General features: G+C 47.7%; 2 protein-coding genes across 3 annotated transcripts; both read left to right on the top strand.

Moving 5' to 3' along the window:
* Positions 1 to 1,698, top strand: MRPS17 (mitochondrial ribosomal protein S17). Its single transcript, XM_053274783.1, has 2 exons — positions 1 to 134; positions 1,296 to 1,698. The coding sequence occupies exons 1-2, from the start codon at positions 12 to 14 to the stop codon at positions 1,584 to 1,586; spliced, it is 414 nt and encodes a 137-aa protein (XP_053130758.1). The 5' UTR covers positions 1 to 11; the 3' UTR covers positions 1,587 to 1,698.
* Positions 1,699 to 2,679: 981 nt separating this feature from the next.
* Positions 2,680 to 13,489, top strand: NIPSNAP2 (nipsnap homolog 2). Of its 2 annotated transcripts, none has more exons than XM_053275462.1 (10): positions 2,680 to 2,813; positions 5,115 to 5,254; positions 5,338 to 5,383; positions 6,468 to 6,562; positions 7,435 to 7,505; positions 7,729 to 7,869; positions 8,692 to 8,723; positions 10,630 to 10,724; positions 11,017 to 11,100; positions 11,683 to 13,489. In XM_053275462.1, exons 1-10 carry the CDS (start codon positions 2,701 to 2,703, stop codon positions 11,745 to 11,747), a joined length of 882 nt encoding a protein of 293 aa, XP_053131437.1. In that variant the 5' UTR covers positions 2,680 to 2,700; the 3' UTR covers positions 11,748 to 13,489. The 2 variants fall into 2 exon arrangements, with proteins under 2 accessions (XP_053131437.1, XP_053131436.1); XM_053275461.1 differs by lacking the exon at positions 2,680 to 2,813 and adding an exon at positions 3,067 to 3,322.
* Positions 13,490 to 13,993: the final 504 nt, after the last annotated feature.

The following is a 13,993-nucleotide window of genomic DNA, read 5'->3' as shown; positions in this document are numbered from 1 at the left end:
ATACTTCAGTCATGTCTGCCTTGCGGGGAGCCGTCCACGCCAAATGGATCATAGGGAAAGTCATTGGGACCAAAATGCGGAAGACGGCGAAAGTGAGAGTCACGAGATTGGTGCTGGATCCTTATTTACTGAAGGTAAAAATGACCGGGGACCGACTTCTGGAATGGAGGGGCTTAGAGACGGGAAACTTATTCCCATTCACTTTTATCCCACTTTTCTGCGTAACAAAATCCATTCTGAGCAGCGTTCTCTGTAACAGGGGTGCCCAGATGTTGTTGACTACATTTCCCATTGACCCCAGCCAAAGGCCATTGCCACTGGGGATGATGGGGGTTGTAGTCAACAGTATCTGGGCATCCCTGTTACAGAGAACGCTGTAACATTACAGGGAGCACAGTTTCAACGCAGAGGAGCAAGCAAAAGGAATGGTAAACACTAAGGTAAAATAGGATATTGTGTGTGTCGTGCTTTAGATAAGCACGTCACAGGCGTTATTTCACTTAATAATGTTTTTATATCAATATGATAAATCATATTTATATACCATAAGTCGAAGTGTACAGGAGGGGTGGAGTATAAATATTTTAAATTAATTAAATATTAAGTTTTATTAATTATTTTAACAGATCCCCAGCTAACTGGGCAAAGAGGCACCTTTTAAAAGTGGCGATTCTCTTTATTTAGCTGGGGGAATCAGTGTTGATTCTCTTTATTTAGCAGTGGCCCTCTCCACCCCCAGCACAGCATCCCTTCCCGTGGCTGATGCTGGTGTCTTATGTTTCTTTTTTAGATTGTGAGCCCTTTGTGAATAGGGGGCCATATTTATAAATTTCTCTATCTAAAGCGCTTTGGGAACTTTTGTTGAAAAGTGGCATATAAATATTTGTTGTTGTAGTAATTTGTTGTATATGCTTTTACAACAAATACATCAACAAATATTTATATATCGCTTTTCAGCAAAAGTTCCCAAAGCACTTTACATAGATATTAAATAAAATGGCTACCCTGTCCCCAAAGGGCTCACAATCTAAAAAGAAACACAAAATAGACACCAGCAACAGCCACTGGAGGGATGCTGTGTTGGGGACGGATAAGGCCAGTTGCTCTCCCCTTGCTCATTAAAGAGAATCACCACTTTATTAATGTGCCTCTTTGCTCAGTTAGCAGGGGAAGTTTAGGTCTTAACTGTTGTTGGGTTTCAATTGTAAACTGTGCCCAGAGATTTTATATGGGGCGGTATAGAAATAAAATGCTCACACTTGGCTTTCTTTCTTCCCCTCTACTCTTTTCTGCAGTTCTATAACAAACGGAAGACGTACTTTGCTCACGATGCACAGCAGCAGTGCATCGAGGGCGACATAGTTCTTCTGAAAGCGTTGCCCGAGCGGAGAAGCAAGCACGTGAAACATGAACTGGCTGAGATAGTCTACAAGGTTGGGCGAATCATCGATCCGGTGACAGGGAAACCCTGCGTGGGGCAGAAGCTCTTAGACAGCGTCACAGACTCGGACAACCTCACCGACAGAGATACCAGCTATCTCAGTGAAAAACTCCAAGAACTCACCGTTTCCTCTCCAGACAAATGAAGGGTGGGATTGGCTAGTACCTGGGACTTTTCCACGTGTCTCGATGTGTGACACAATGTTTGTGTGCTTTCCAAAGTGGTCACAATTAATAATAAACTGGAATTGAGTTGTATGCACGGTGAGATCTGTCGGTTTGTTTTTCAAATGTGTATACCGCCCCAAACTTCCGTCTCTGGCCTGTTGACAACAACATAAAACAGATTAAAAATAAAAATCTTAAAAAAATTTAAAACCACAGTCTGGTTAAGAAGCTTGGGTGGAAAAATAAGTCATTAGAGACTTTTAAAAAAAGTTTTCAGAGATGGGGAAGCTCTTATTTAATCAGAGAGTGCATGCCAGAACTACTGTGATAGTCTATCAGATAGGAATAGAAGCATTCAATTTCTTCTGATATTAATTAAGATATTAATTTCTTAATATCTTTATATAGACTTCAGATATATTCATATGTCCGTGTGTGTTTATATTTCCAGTCATACCTAGGCATGAAAATGGCATACCTGCCAATTTCCTGAATGGGAAAATAGGGACAGGTCAGAAGAAAAAAGTGTTTTCTCCACATGACATTGACCAGAGTTGCCTGGGCCCATGAATATGAATAAATAAATAAATATACTTCCACATTTATATTACACATGCGCACATACACACTTTCTCATTATATATAGATATATTTATATCGGGTTTATGTTTAGACCAGGCTTATATTATACTGGGTTTATATTTATAAATATATATTTATATTTAAACTGGCTAGAAGAAAAAGTGTTTTCTCCACAAGAAGTTGACCAGAGTTGCCTTTGCCCTTGTATATATAAAAATATACACACACGCACACATATATATTACACACACGCACACACTTTCTCACTATATATTGATAGATATATTAAATGTAATAAATAAATGAAATATTTATTACATTTTATATATTTATATTTATTTATACATAGATAGATGAAAGTGTGTGTGTGGAGAGGGGGGCACTGGGCGGGAGTGATTCCCTCCACACAGACACGCGGGTGCCCCTAGTGGCCGGCCAGGCGCACTGCGCCTTTGATTCCCTCCCTCCCTCTGCCCCCCCGCCCCGCCCCCGGCGCTGGAGGTGGTCAAGATGGCGGCCGGGGCGCTGCTGACGGAGAGCAGCAGCCGCGGCGGGGCCCGCCTCGGCCCCTGGTGGGCGATGCAACAGCACGCGGGCCCTTCTTCCCGCCTTTTTTGCCTCAGGTGAGTGGGATCTCGGCGGGGGGAGGGACGCGCTCCCTTCTCCTCCTCCCTCGCGCGCGCTCTCCGCCCCTCCCCCTCCCAAGGTTACACGCGCGCGCGGCGGGCTGCTGCTCCTCTTGCCTGGCCCCGCCCCCTTCCCAGGGCCTGCTGCATCTATGCGGGGGGGAGGGGGTGAATGCGGAGAGCGCCTCTCCTGCCCCCGCCCATTCCCTATCATTAAACAAGCACTTTCTCCCTCCGCCCGCTCCAGGTTGCTCCACTAAGGGGGGCGCGCGCATGCGCACTGGCTCTCAAGCGTGCATCACCTTTGCAGCCAGGTCATTAAAGGGAGAGGAAGCTCTTTCAGGAAGATGTGAATGGGCAGCAAGACGATCTACAGAAAGCGATACACTTAAAACAGCAAACTTTTTTTTGTTTCTGTTTGCCGACTTGGACGAAGTGAAATTGACCAGACTTCCTGCAGGCATTTTGCAGACAGGCGGGAACTGGCCAGCAGAGACTGTTCTAGGGTCAGGGGCCTAGCTATAATTGAACGAAAGGGTTCAAAGAACACGGGCCCTCAGCTCCTGAGGGCCCTCCAGCTCCATCCCTCCCTATTTTCTTCATTGTCTCCCTCACTCTGGGGGGCCACCCGAGAGAGGGATGAACACGGCCCCCTCTTACCTAGCTATGCCCCTGTCTAGGGTTATACCGCTCTATGCCACCAACACAATTTTTCTGGGGTCTGCAGGCTTCCCAGAAAACCCGACACCGAGATAGGGCTGAGAGAGATTCCTGCCTGCAACCTTGGAGAAGCCGCTGCCAGTCAGTGAAGACAATACTGAGCGAGATGGACCAAGGCTCTGACTCAGGATATGGCAGCTTCCTAGGTTCCTGTAGAGAGGAGAGCTGGTCTGGTGGCAGCAAGCATGAATTGTCCCCTTAGCTAAGTAGGGTCCACCCTGGTTGCATATGAAAGGGAGACTAGAAGTGTGAGCACGGGAAGAGATTCCCCTCAGGGGATAATGGGGCCGTTCTGGGAAGAGCATCTAGGTTCCTGCTTTCCCTCCCTGGCAGCATCTCCAACGAGATAGGGCTGAGAGAGACTCCTGCCTGCAACCTCGGAGAAGCCTCTGCTGCCAGTCTGGGTAGACAGTCTTGAGCTAGATGGACCAAGGGTCAGACTCAGTATATGGCAGCTTCCTCTGTTCCTATCAGGAGAGCTGGTCTTGTGGTAGCAAGGATGACTGGTCCTCTTTGCTAAGCAGGGTCTGCCCTGGTATGTATTTGAATGGGAGATTACCTGAGTGAGCACGGGAAGAGATTCCCCATAGGGGATGGAGCCCCTCTGGTAAGAGCATCTAGGTTCCTTCTTTCCCTCCCTGGCAGCATCTCCAATGAGATAGGGCTGAGAGAGACTCCTGCCTGCAACCTCGGAGAAGCCTCTGCTGCCAGTCTGGTTAGACAGCCCTGAGCTGGATGGACCCAGGGTGTGACTCAGTATATGGCAGCTTCCTATATTCCTATCTGGAGAGCTGGTCTTGTGGTAGCAAGCATGACTTGTCCTCTTTGCTAAGCAGGGTCTGCCCTGGTATGTATTTGAATGGGAGACCACCTGTGTGAGTACGGGAAGAGATTCCCCTTAGGGGATGGAGCCCCTCTGGAAAGAGCATCTAGGTTCCTGCTTTCCCTCCCTGGCAGCATCTCCAACGAGATAGGGCTGAGAGAGACTCCTGCCTGCAACCTTGGAGAAGCCTCTGCCAATCTGGGTAGACAGCCCTGAGCTGGATGGACCCAGGGTCTGACTCAGTATATGGCAGCTTCCTATATTCCTATCTGGAGAGCTGGTCTTGTGGTAGCAAGCATGACTTGTCCTCTTTGCTAAGCAGGGTCTGCCCTGGTATGTATTTGAATGGGAGACTACCTGTGTGAGCACGGGAAGAGATTCCCCTTAGGGGATGGAGCCCCTCTGGAAAGAGCATCTAGGTTCCTGCTTTCCCTCCCTGGCAGCATCTCCAACGAGATAGGGCTGAGAGAGACTCCTGCCTGCAACCTTGGAGAAGCCGCTGCCAGTCTGGGTAGACAATACTGAGCTAGATGGACCAAGGGTCTGACACAGTATATGGCAGCTTCCTATGTTCCTGTGATCCTCTCTTCCCCCTCTAGATCCTTCCTCCTATGCAAATATATGCTGATTTAATGGGTCAGCGGAAACTCATACAGTTAATCAGCAGAAATTTCTTTTCAGCTGAGCAATAGCTAAACATAGTAACTGGAAGGTGACCTCTGAACGCAACGTGGCCCATTTCTCTTTGCTCTCAGGGGTCTTGTGTCTTCGAGTAGCCGATCGGGAGAGGACAGCTGGTTAAAGTCCCTCTTTGTCCGCAAAGTGGATCCCCGGAAGGATGCTCACTCCAACCTCTTAGCCAAAAGAGAGACCAGCAGTCTCTATAAACTGCAGTGTGAGTTCAGATTTCTCTTGGGGTTTTTTCCCCCTTTTCTCCTTTGGCCCTTTATGTTCAATGATCAACTTTTGCCGTTTTAGTTCACAACGTCAAGCCAGAATGCCTAGAATCTTACAACAAGATCTGGTAAGTTTGTTTTTGTTTTTGTTTGTTTATATTTCTGTCCTACTCTTCCTCCAAGGAGCATGTACAGCCACGTCCATGGTTATGTTTACCCTCACAACAACCCTGCGAGGTAGGTTAGGCTGAGAGTTGTGTGACTGGCTGAGAGTCACCCAGTGAGTTTCTTGGCTGCACGGGGATTTGAACTCAGGTCTCTCTGGTCCTAGTCCAACACTCTAACCATACAAAGCTCTGTCTGAGTGCCATGCTGAGATATTGGGGTTTTTTTATACCAGGCACCTGGTTAGTGAGGCTGATTTCCTCCTGCCAGTTTTCCTAACAGTTTTTCCTGTTCGTTTTATATCCTTGTAAGTTCATTTTTCTTGTCAGTGTGCACCGAAAAAGAAGCGGGAACGAGGTGTTAGAATTATGAGGGGGGCTGTTCCACTCCATGCTGGACTGTTCCAGTTTGATGTCAGGAACCTTGATATTTCTTTTTTCTTTTTGGCCCATGAGCACAGGCAAGAAAAAGAAGTGGGAGCGAGGAGTTAGAATTACGTTAGGGACTGTACCATTACAGTTGGCCCCCGTTGGCAAAGAGGCACCTTTTCACATGGTGATTCTCTTTATTTAGCGGTGGGGGGGAGTAACTGGCCTCATACCCCCCCCAGCACAGGTCCTCCAGTGACTGTTGCTGGGGTCTATCTTTCATTCATTCATTCATTCTTGTGTTTCTTTTTGGATTGTGAGCCCTTTGGGGACAGGGAGCCCTCTTATTTATTTATTATTTCTCCTGTGTAAACCGCCCTCCTGAGCCATTTTTGGAAGGGCGGCCTAGAAATTGAATAAATAAATAATAAAATAAATTACATGCCGGACTGTCGTGCTCCACGCTGCAGGCAGTTCGTTGCCTTTCTGAATACTTCTCTGCATGAAGAACTTTTATTGTTCCGTTGTCCCCGTGGGTTGTGGGTCTTGGTGTTTAGGAAGGTTCCTCGACAGAGGGCAAGGATGCAATTCTGTCTCATGTGAGATGGGCTGGGGTTTTTGCCCTACGGTTCAGCCACGGCCAAGTGAGAGTAACAGGGGTGTGTGTTGTCTTTTAAAGTCAGGAAGTGCTGCCAAAGATCCACAAAGGGAAGGAGTATCCCTGTACGCTGGTGGGGACCTGGAACACGTGGTATGGAGAACAAGATCAAGCTGGTAGGAGATCGACGGATGGCAGAGTGTGTGGTTGTGCCCCTGTGGGGTCTGTGTGTGCGTGTGTGTGTGCAGAACCTGAGGGGTGCTGGGAAATCCTGGGAAGCAGATAGCAGAGATCCCTTGTCATGGGCAGCAGTTCGGATTCAGCAACAGCAAGAGCTGAGCCCACGAATTCCAGAGCTCAGTGGAGTCTGTGAGCACGCCCTACATAGCCCGTGAGCCAGGCCCTCTGATTTCAGCCATCGCTGTCTCTGGCTTGGGATCTGCTGTCAGTTGCTGGTTAGACAGGCACGGAAAAGAGATGGCGGTGGTGGCGCCCACCAGGAGTAGAAGGAAGCCGGGGGGATTGGGGCCGTAACTCAGTGGTAGAGCTTTTGCTCGGCAATGCAGAAGGTCCCAGGCTCAATCCCTGGTAGGGCTAAGAGAGACTCCTGCCCGAAACTGAAACTGCTGCTGCCAGTCAGTGTTGACGACACTGAGCTAGATGGACCAAGGGTCTGACTCAGTAGAGGCAGCTTCCTGTGTGTGTGTATATTACAGGCAGAAATTTCCAAGGGATGGGTCTTAGCTCCCTGATAGAGCATCTGCTTTGCGAGCAGAAGGCCCCAGGTTCAATCCCTGGCAGCGTCTCCAGAGAGACCCCCTGCCTGAAACGCCAGAGTGCTGCTGCCAGTCCGTGTTGGCAGTCCTGAACTAGAGGGACCAATAGTCGGATTCAGTGGGAGGCAGCTCCTCGGGTCCCTATATGGAGGAAGTGACGGAGCGGGAGAGGATTCGGTGAGCGGGGCTGAGGCCCAAGAAGCCAGATGAAGACCCACGGTGTCTCTCTCAAAGGAGAGGAGAACTCTAAGACCTCTCCCGTTCCATTCCAGTCCATCTTTGGCGGTATGAAGGAGGCTACCCGGCCCTGACGGAGGTCATGAGTAAGCTACGGTATGACAAGGTAAGCCCAAGCACACAAGTTGGCTTGATCAGATCGTGCAGTTGCTTTGTGGGGAGGTCTCTTGAGCACACCGCCCCCGGATCCCTTCAGTTACCCCAAGGGTGCTCGTACCCGCCGCCGGGAACCCCGGTTAGGGCATAGAGCGGGCCGCCTTTTCTGTTAAGGAAGTGGGGCATCCTACCGGCACCATGTTAAGGAGCATCCTTGGATTCGTTTTATTTAGGGCTTCATGGAATTCCGCAAAGCCAGAGGAAACATGCTTCTCTCCCGTAAGAATCAGCTGCTCTTGGAGTTCAGCTTCTGGAACGAGCCTGTCCCCAGGACGGGGCCGAACATCTACGAGCTGAGGTCTTACCAGCTTCGCGTGAGTGCTTATTGACGTCGATAGCCTGTGCTTCCTTTTAAAAAGAGATGAAAAACACAAAGAAGACTGGTGCCTAACCTATGATGTCATAGGAACAGAGGAAGCTGCCTTCTACTGAGTCAGACCCTTGGTCTATCTAGCTTAGTATTGTCTTCACAGACAGGCAGCGGCTTCTCCAAGGTTGCAGACAGGAGTCTCTCTCAGCCCTCTCTTGGGGATGCTGCCAGGGAGGGAACTTGGGACCTAGATGCACTTCCCAGAGCGGCTCCATTCTCTAATAAGGGGAATATCTGACAGGGCTCACACTTCTAGTCTCCCATTCATATGCAACCAGGGCAGACCCTGCTTAGCTATGGGGGCAATTCATGCTTGCTACCAGCAGGGAAATTGACTTGATCATCAAGCCAGAGGTTGCCGGTTTGAATCCCCACCGGTATGTTCCTATGGGAAACACCTATATTGGGCAGCGGCGATACAGGAAGGTGCTGAAAAGCATCATCTCATACTGCGTGGGAGGAGGCAATGGGCAACCCCTCCTGTATTCTACCAAAGACAACCACAGGGCTCTGTGGGCGCCAGGAGTCGACACCAACTCGAGGGCACACTTTACCTTACCACAAGACCCACCCTTCGGTCTTGGATCTTCTCCAGTCCACTTTTTGCTCATGACAACTGGCTACGTAAATACATCTCGGAAGAATCTCCGTTGCGGATTTGCTTCGTGCTGTGTGTGTGTGTGTGTGTGTGTGTGTGTGTGTGTGTGTGTGTGTGAAGAACTGTGATCTTAGGGTCCCGCGTGAACTCTTTTCTCTTTTCTTTCAGCCTGGAACAATGATCGAATGGGGTAACTACTGGTAAGCATCCTTTTCGTTATGCTGCGAATGCTTTTCCCAACTTCCCCGGTAAGCAGGCATCTCTGCTGGGTTCCAGCAACTGCGAAGATGCTAGAAAGATGTTAGCGAAAATAAACACAGCCTTGTCGGATATGACCGAGGCTCATCTCTTTCTCCACGACCTGGCCGTGGAGACTGCCGTTCCACAAGACATAGCATTAACCTAAGAACAGCCCTGCTCGATCAGGCCCCAAGGAGGCCCATCTAGTCCAGCATCCTGTTTCCCACAGTGGCCCACCAGATGCCTCTGGGGAGCCCACAGGAAAGAGGGGAGGGCAGACCCTCTCTCCTGCTGCTGCCCTTACAGCGTTTTGTGCGTCATCATCCCTTCGTAGGGGTAAAATAAGGGTCAAATTGCAGTCATCTTCGCATAGAGGAAGGGTGACAATGGAGAAATGGTTGTACTCTGCCCAGGGAGACATCTTGGGGGGACATTCCTGCCAATCTTCATTTCTATTACTCCAACCTGGATCATTTATAGTCGTTTTTGTGTTTTTGACACTTTCCAAAGCTTCTGAAACACCGTTGCAAATTTGGCTGCTGCAAGCTCAGTACAAGAAAAGCCTGAGGGCACCCTGCAAGCGGAGGGTCTTGCAATACGCGAGCCACTTTCCCATCCCGAGGGGTGCAGAGACCTGGTCAGAATGCCATGCCTGTTCTTTTAATGTCAGTAGTCTTCAGATACATAACTGCTTGCCAAACAGACAGGCAAAGTGAGGACCTGAAACCCCAGCTCAGGTCAGTGGCCTCCAGGACGGCAATCTCACTCACCCCTGGTGGGATCGGCTGATTTTGTCAACACGCCGGAGGGGTGGACGTCCCGGAGGCAGAGGACCTCACATGGGAAAAATACCGTTCTGGAGTTGCCCTCTTAAAAAACAAAACAAAAAAAACACCAGGAAGATTTTTTCCAGCACTGTGAGGAATAATTGAGAGAGTGGGATGAGCCTCCAGATATCCCACAATGCATTGCACGGCGTGCACGAGGCATTGGGGGATTCCTCCAGGAGACGGCCACTCTAGGCACCCATCTCTGTGTGCGGCCAGGCCAGAGGCAGCTTGAGCTCACACATGAACAGGAAGCCCAAGATAAAGGAGTGTTTGCTCCTTTAACCTTGGCTAGTAGCCGGTCTCAAGTCCACACGTTATATATTTTTAATCTATTTAAAATAGCTCTATACTGCCCGAAACTTGCGTCTCTGGTTAAAATAGTTGAAAACATCAGATCATTTTACAGCAATTAAAATCACTGAAAACATTGAAAACCCAATATTAAAAGTATTAAAACTATGAATCGAATTGAAAACTATAACATCTATATTAAAACTAGAAATTGATTTGACATTCGGCATTATGACTGTTGAACATACTGTGGCTATATATTATGTTAAAAAAATTAAAAAATTAAAAATGGCTTCCTGGTACCAATAGTCACATTTTGTGGGCCTCAAATGTGCCTCATGGACTCTGGGATAGTGGTGAGGATAAATGTATTTATTTATCTGTCTATCTATTTATTTATTTATTGTTATTTGATTTGATTTGATTTCTATACCACCCTTCCAAAAATGGCTCAGGGCAGTTTACACAGAGAAATAATAAATAAATAAGATGGCTCCTTGTCCCCAAAGGGCTCACAATCTTTAAAAAAAGCACAAGATAGACCCCAGCAACAGTCACTGGAGGGGTACTGTGCTGGGAGTGGAGAGGGCCAATTACTCTCCTGCTCAATAAAAGAGAATCACCACGTTAAAAAGTGCCTCTTTGCCAAGTTAGCAGGGTGTGTGTAAATGTTCCAACGTTGCTGCACAATTGGCCACACACCTTGGCTACCCCGGAGTGTCAAGACCTGCTTTCTGTCTTTCAGGGCCCGTGCCATCGGTTTCCGGCAGGACGACAAAGAAGCCGTCGGCGGCTTTTTCTCGCAGATCGGGCAGCTGTACATGGTCCATCACCTCTGGGGTACGGCCGGACTCCAGTGTTTTTTATGGGCTAGAAATTCAGCATGCCTGGCGTCTGCCTTGCCTACGGTAGTGGTGGACAAGCAGACAGAGAGGGGGGCTGGTCTGGTGGCACCCAGCATGAATGGTCCCCTTTGCTAAGCAGGGCCCATCCTGGTTTGCATTTGAATGGGAGGCTACATGTGAGCACTGTAAGATCTTCCCCTTAGGGGATGGGGCCGCTCTGCGAAGAGCATCAGAAGGTTTCCAGTTCCCTCGTTCCAAATCATTTCTTTTCCCCGCAACTCTTCCAGCCTACAAAGATCTCCAGACAAGAGAAGACATAAGGAACGCGGCGTGGCATAAACCGGGCTGGGACGAGCTGGTGTATTACACAGGTAAGAATTTAATTCTGGCGTAGCAGGTCTGGAAAGTGGGCGGAGGATTCCCCCCCACCACCACCACCGGTAGGGCTGGTCTCTGTCTGTGTCCAACTGGGAAGACTGGTCTTGCGGTTATGAATTGTCCCCTTTGCTAAGCCAGGTCTGCCCTGGTTTGTATTTGGATGGGAGACTACATGTGAGCAGTGTAAGATATCCCCTTTCCACTTGCATGCAGAAGGTTCCAAGTTCCCTCCCTGTATCTACAGATAGGGCTGAGGGAGACTCCTGTTTGTAACCTTGGAGAAGCCGCTGCCAGTCTGGGTAGATAATACTGAGCTTAGATAAACCAATGGTCTGATTCGGTAGAAAGCAGCTTCCTATGTTCCATATATATATATATATATATATATATATATATATATATATATATATATACACACACACACACACACACACACACACACATATATATACATACACATATACATACATATATATATATATACACACACACACACACACACACACACACATACGGTCTTGCAGGAATCTTTTTAAACAACCAAATCTAGTGGCTTTTTTTCTCTTTTCTTCCAGTTCCCCTCATCCAGGAAATGGAGTCCCGAATCATGATACCCCTGCAGATCTCTCCGCTTCAGTAACGACATGGCAGATCGGCCGATGCCTATGTGTCGATTTCCGTTGTTTGTCTTTTTTTTTTTAGTTAAGTTGACCGTATGCGTGTGGCCATTGAAACCTTCACTTCTGAAAGTACTGTACGTTGGGGCTGGTGGGTGAGACCTGCAAGAGCACTTAGGGGGATTAATAGGGTCGTTTTATTATGTCTTAGTGTTTGACCGTACAACCGGGTCCTCTCTGAAACAGCCTCTTTTGAGCAGCACCAGGCCTCTGGAGAAACAGCAGGCACTGATGGAAAAACACACTAGCTTTGCTAGTGATTGCATGAGCTTTAAACCCTTGAATGAAGCTTTATCTAATCATGGGGAGATTCATTGTGGACACACTCCTGGGTATTGTGCTTTTCCTTTCCAGGCATGGTTAAAAATCCTCTGCCTGGAATTTAAAAAAACCCCTCCAGCAAACTGGTGGCTGGTGTGGCCCACTGGTGAAGAAAAATGTGATTTTATTGAATCTATCCAGTTGTATTATACTGGATCCAAAACTCAAAAGAAGTCAGTGAGAGAGCACAATAGTCATAGCAGTAGCCATTGCTAGGGAAAGCAGCCTAGAGTCACAAATAGGGTCCTTGCTGTCCTGGGAAATTCCAAGGGTCATGGAATCAGGCATGTTACCACTTTGTCAACAACTCTAGCCATAAGCAACATTTCCAATTAATGCTATATACACCCACTGGCAAGAGAACATCTCCTACAGTATACAAGACCACTTTTTTTTTCAAACAAAGCCCTTCAATATCATAGACTGTGCCCAAAGTGTGCAAAAGACGTCCATAACGGAATCCGCCTCAAAATGGCCAGACATTCTGATTCCGTTACTGACATGTTTTGCCTGTTTCAGAACACTGCCTAGAATACTGAAGGGGTTTGTAACAACATGGCCTTGTGGTAGATGTCCTCTTGCTAGTGGGGATATATAATATCAACTCAAAACGTTGCTTGTGGCTACAGCCGTAACATGCCTGATTCCGTTACCTGCGAGATTGCCCTCTCTTCGGGGAGCTTTGAAAGCCTCCGATTCTCTTCCGCTGCTCTTCCTAGGAATGGTTGTATCACTCCATATTTTCATAGCCAGTTTTCTCTTCCCCAGACAGCAGAAACAATTGATCAAGTGGGGAGGGGGAAGAAGAGAGGAGATGCCCGCTTGAAACTTCTCTTATTGGTCTATGAGCCAGCTAGGGGGGTTGGTATCAGCTGGAGAGGCCGGCTCACGGATGATGCCATTTTCACTCTCCAATCAGAAGACTCCAGGTTCCTCTCCTTAGGACCGTAGCCTTCTCCCACATCCGAATGTGTCAACGATGTACAATTTTTTATTAACACTCCTAGATTATATCGTGAAGCCAAAGGGGAAGGGAGATGGGGGCTGATTTATTTCATAAGCACTGATCTCCATATTTTGGCCAGTTGTGTGGTTTGACTAAGGCAAATGCAGCTGATTCTGATAGAATGCATCTAGGCGACGTGCGTCAAATCACTTAGGACTGGCACAAATCAGTTGCAGTTTCCTGTTTCTTGATTTTGCTTTAGAATAGAGACTTTAAAAAAAATAAAATTGGTGTCTCATGATGTTGAACCTATGATCCGGTTAGTTGAAATCAGTGCAATACACCTCTGTGTGCCGTTACGTATCCAACATCCACTGTATACGTTTCCGTGAGTTTTCTGCCAGAACATACCAATAAAATCATTTTGATTTTCGCATATCTGTGGCATCCTTTGGATTTCTTTCTGATTTGGGCTGAATGTCGAGTTTAAACCCAGGGAGTCTGCGTGGCCTCATTGACTGGGATTTTCAGGTCCCCACTTTTATTGGGAATCTACCATTATTAAAGATATGTATATATTGCTTTTCAACTCCAGAGTTCTCAGAAGTGCCTTATGTAGAAAAAGGAGCAAGATGGTTTCTAGTCCCAGAAGCGCTCACAATCTAACAAAGATAGCAGTTAATCAACTAGAAGCTTTTCACACAGGGCTTTTGAAGCCCTCTAACTTGCATCTCCTCCAGAATCGAGGGACTGCGTTCACACATCGTCTAGATTTACCCCAAAGTCCCTGCAAGTTATCAGAGAGCAGTTCGCACACAATTCGGGATTTTCATTGTACATTAGAGTGTAAGGTAAAGTGTGCCGTCAAGTCGATTTCGACTCCTGGTGCCCACAGAGCCCTGTGGTTTTCTTTTGGTAGAATACAGGAGGGATTGACCATGG

Source organism: Hemicordylus capensis, chromosome 12, assembly GCF_027244095.1.
Source record: "Hemicordylus capensis ecotype Gifberg chromosome 12, rHemCap1.1.pri, whole genome shotgun sequence".
NCBI classification, from domain to species: domain Eukaryota; kingdom Metazoa; phylum Chordata; class Lepidosauria; order Squamata; family Cordylidae; genus Hemicordylus; species Hemicordylus capensis.
The sequence above is the reverse complement of the archived record's forward strand: the minus strand, read 5'-3'. Positions and strand labels throughout refer to the sequence as shown.

What these genes read in the sequence shown, in the direction of transcription:
- MRPS17 (XM_053274783.1), top strand. Translation starts at nt 12, where the DNA reads ATGTCTGCCTTGCGGGGAGCCGTCCACGCCAAATGGATCATAGGGAAA. An exon ending in TGGATCCTTATTTACTGAAG is followed by an intron (nt 135 to 1,295) that starts GTAAAAATGACC and finishes TCTTTTCTGCAG; the next exon opens with TTCTATAACAAACGGAAGAC.
- NIPSNAP2 (XM_053275461.1), top strand. Translation starts at nt 3,090, where the DNA reads ATGCGCACTGGCTCTCAAGCGTGCATCACCTTTGCAGCCAGGTCATTA. An exon ending in TGGAGAACAAGATCAAGCTG is followed by an intron (nt 6,563 to 7,434) that starts GTAGGAGATCGA and finishes GTTCCATTCCAG; the next exon opens with TCCATCTTTGGCGGTATGAA. An exon ending in TGAGGTCTTACCAGCTTCGC is followed by an intron (nt 7,870 to 8,691) that starts GTGAGTGCTTAT and finishes CTTTTCTTTCAG; the next exon opens with CCTGGAACAATGATCGAATG.